The 4271-nt window shown below is 37.1% G+C and overlaps 1 protein-coding gene across 1 annotated transcript in view; it reads left to right on the top strand.

Annotated features, from left to right (window-relative positions):
* The window catches only part of lrp1bb (low density lipoprotein receptor-related protein 1Bb), a gene marked incomplete in the record, with an annotated part of 232866 nt that overhangs the window by 201006 nt on the left and 27589 nt on the right, over window positions 1-4271 (top strand). Inside the window, 2 exon segments of the mRNA XM_014016494.1 lie at window positions 690-851; window positions 1387-1561. Coding sequence (XP_013871948.1) covers window positions 690-851; window positions 1387-1561 — 337 coding nt within the window.

Genomic DNA, 4271 nt, shown 5'->3' with positions numbered 1-4271 from the left:
CTTATTACAAACACCTGCTGACTTGACAAGCACAAGCTGGTGTAGAAAACACATTTGAACTTGGTCACAGTTCATTCTGCAACTCCATTGCTGCAGGCAAGGCCATGCTGCAATGATATGCTACATGGCAATGCACACTTGTTTTTACATCGTAAAAACCTATGTCTAGTTACTATTTAGTTTTTTTTACAATAACAAGCTGAAAATGATATAAAAGTAACAACTTTTTACTTCTTGCCTTTATTAAAAATGTAAGGAGTAGAAAGTACAGATAATTGTGTTAGCATTTGAGATGCTAAGCAGGGAATGTGGATGATTGAGGTTCTTTCTAAGACGCATCTTCTGTAATGTTCAGAGTATTGCAAACTTCACTCCAACAGAAAATGTACTTGTTGGGTTTTATTTATTCATTTATTTTGTAATAGTGATAAAAATGACAACATCTGCTGGGTTAAAAAAGGGAATAACAAAAAGAGAAAAAAAACTGAAAAAAACCCAGAAAACTAATGTAGATACAGAAGAGCTTAAAAAAGATAAGATTGACAACAGAATGAAACAAGAACGTTTCTAGAAGGGATTTAAACATAACTCACAACCTTGAAATCAGAAAGATGTACTGATGTATAGAAAAATGTATTATATTTCTGAGTATAAAATATTCTTTCTTTATTTCTTTATTTTTTGTCCAGGAAAGCCAACCTGTCGTTGTCCTGTTGGATTCTCTGGGCCTTTCTGCGAGAAGAGAATTTGTGACACGTACTGTTTAAACGGCGGGACGTGTGACGTCACTCAGGGAAACCAGCCCGTGTGCCGCTGCATGGCAGAATATACCGGAGATCGCTGTCTTTATCGTGAGTTCTGTTCCATGGCTTTGCACCAGGAGACACTCGTGTCATGAGCACCACAGAACATCCACCACAAATATGAACAGTGTTTGCGTGTAATCCCAGAAAACATTGATTTAAATTGGGTTTTTTGCTGCATAAAGTTCACACACAAAAAAACAAAAACTTAAGATGCTTACACTCAGTGTTAAACAATGATAACTGTCAAAAGTATTTTCTTTTCCCTAACACCACGTTTGCTTCAGTTTGCAGATAAACAAAATAGGAATTCTGCCATCAAACAACCTTCGGGTGTTTTTGTACTAGAGCAACCTATTTTTTGTTGCTATGCTATGAAATAATGGGTTGTGGGAAAACACTTTCAGTTGCGCATCATTAGTATTTTCCCACTGTTGCTTGCCCAAGGGGTGATATGTTTTCATCTGTGGCTAAGATGTCATTTGATGTGGATAATTAAGTCCCATTAAAAGCCCTAATACAACCAGCCTCAACTATAAGCTACAAGCTAACCTCACTTCTTGTGTTTCCTAATGTGGAGCAGACATCTGTCATCACTACTGCRTGAACTCGAAGGCCTGCACGTTATCCAGCAGCGGCTACGTGGAGTGCGTGTGTCCTGCCAGGTTCGAAGGGAATAAGTGCGAAGTGGACAAGTGTCTCCGATGCCACGGAGCTCCCTGCCTTATTAACGAGGAAACAGGAGATGTGGTGTGCAAGTAGGTCCTCGCTGTGCTTACAGCATCCCTGTCGCTGCAGCCTGTACATTTCTTGGTCAGTTATAGAGAAGTATCAGTTGCCCAATGTACATATTTCCTATTCAGGTCACAGCTGTTGTACCTACGAGCTACTGGCTGATTTGATTACATCTGAAAAAATGCATTGGTGTACACGCCCAGCATCATTTAAGTGTTGATAATGGCAGTGAATAGAAGCCATATGAAGTGTAGCTCTTTACGTAAATTCAATATTTGCTTATGTATGTATATATATATATATATATATATATATATATATATTATAAATTACTGTGGTAAAGAAAATAACCAAGAACGACCAGTGCAGCCCACTAAACAGAACCGTGCCAGTCTATCAAAATAACATGCCAATCATGTACGTACTATTTTGTCACACATGTTATGTTAAACAATTTGATAGAAATGCTTCACTGAATGAAAAATAAAACGTTTTCCTAAGTACAGGTAAACAGCTGTGAGAAATAAAAGAATAAGTTGTGGTAGTTCTTGCAGTGCTGTTACAGTGAACCCTTTGTTGGAGCTATATCCTGCTCTGAGCCAGTGTTTAAAGCAAAAGAGTATTAGTGGAAATGAGTGACCAAAGATGAGAAAGACAGTGAGATTAAAGCAAACCGGATTTTGTCAAAGCTTCTGCTTAGAGATAAAACATGGACAGAAAGGCAGCTCAGTATCAGTTAGAAAAGCATTTCCAGCTTTATCTAGAAATGCACACATTGTCTTTGAGTTTCAGCTGCTTCAATGCCTTTCACTCTAGTTATCAGAAATTAAATTACTTTTATTTTTTTTCTCTTCAGATGTTATATAGTTAAATCAAAGACAGCTCTCATTATGTGTTTTTATTGCAATGAAGGCTACATGATCTTAATTTTTTCCCTCTATTTGTCAGTCTGGTCTGATTGTGAGCCTTTTATTATTTTTTTATATATATAAATCTTGGTAGGATGCGATTATTGGATATTGAGTACCATCTCACCATGTTTTGTGTTTTTGTAGTGCCAGTAAATGTTCTGATAAACCGTCCCTTCAGCATCCGGCAGCATTTGACATTTCCCAGTGTGATTCTTACACCCCCTCTTATGCTCTACAACTTGGAAGATAATTCAAAGTGAAATGCTTTTTACTTATGTACCATTTTCTACTTGACACATCCTGTTTCCACCCATTATTTTAAGGGCAGTGTCAAGGGAGGAAGAATGCGGTTAGAGGAACCTGTCTGGATAACTATATTTGACATGAAGCCAAGTAAAATGTATTACCACTGAGATGCTAGACCTTTTTCTTTTAAACAATCTGCCCCTATCTCAAGTACTCTACAGTAATTAGGTTGTAAATAGAAATGTAGGTTTTCAATTTTTACTTTTGGTGAGGGCAGAAAATGCAACAATAATGGCAAAGGGACACAAGATAAGGGCTCTAAACCAGGGGTTCTTAACCTTTTTGACCTCAGGGCCCAATTTGTTGAGCACAAAGTGGCACGAGGCCCAGTCAGACATTACCAATGTATGGATCAACATGATAATTATTCTAATCTAAACTTGGTTTAATTTTTATTGTATTTACATCATAACTAAACTATCATAACTAACATTACTAAATTAAATACAAACATTAAATAGACATTTTTTTATTATAACCTGCCCATAACAATTATTTGAANGTAGCTGTTCCTACTTTAGCAACACAAGGCTGCAAGATAAAGCGCACCGAGTAAAATGTTCWCTGCTGTTGTGAAGGTGAACTGTGCCGCCCCCCCTGTGAGAAYGGGGGCCGCTGCTTAGCCAATGAGAAAGGAGACTGGAGGTGCTACTGCTGGCCTGACTTTTCCGGGGAGCGCTGCGAGGTCAACCACTGCACAGACTACTGCTTAAATGGAGGCACCTGCCTGGGTTCACCGCTGGGTGAGTGCGTCGTCAGTAAACTTCTGGGACATTTCTATTCAAATATTCCTGTTAATCTCTGCAGGGTTGCAGACATTGCAGTGCATTTCTTGTTTGTCTGCTCCCACTGAATGCTGCTAAGTATTCATATAAACATGCACTTGTTATGCATTTATGATGCTATTATTGCATGCATGAATATACTGTTATCAATGGCAATTCTGCAGTGGACTCATTCTCAATGTCAGTTTTGTTTTAACATGGGCTGCCTAATATTATCTGCATACTGATTCAGTGTAAGATAGCATAGCATTCAGGCTCATTTATCTTCCTCTAACTGTCCACATTTTCCTCTTTGCAGTTTGCATTAGCAGATTTGCATCTACCCCTTCACCTGTTCTGTTTGTTGGTACCTTTTTTGAACAAGTCTCCAATATTTTTGAAATCTTGTGTTTTACTATTTATACACTTATAGGTTTTCAGTGAGTTTTATTAAAAAAAAAGTTATGGACATAGTTTATTTTCAGTATTGGCAAAGTGGATTAGGGCTGTAATCCCTTAATAAAGATGATGATGCAAGCATGTTAACCACTATGTTAATCTAGCAATCACAAAAAATATATATCAAGTAAGCAAGAAAAAAAAACATACAAAACTAAACTGAATTGATTCAAGAAAAAAACTACAATTCATCAAAATATGTATCCAGTAGGAAAAAAGTGATACTTTTTTCTTAATATGTTTTTTTTTCTTGCTTACTTGATATATATTTTTTGTGATTGCTAGATTAACAT

This window comes from Austrofundulus limnaeus, unplaced genomic scaffold (genome assembly GCF_001266775.1).
Source record: "Austrofundulus limnaeus strain Quisiro unplaced genomic scaffold, Austrofundulus_limnaeus-1.0 Scaffold146, whole genome shotgun sequence".
Taxonomy (NCBI): Eukaryota; Metazoa; Chordata; class Actinopteri; order Cyprinodontiformes; family Rivulidae; genus Austrofundulus; species Austrofundulus limnaeus.
This window is presented reverse-complemented; position numbering and strand designations above follow the sequence as displayed.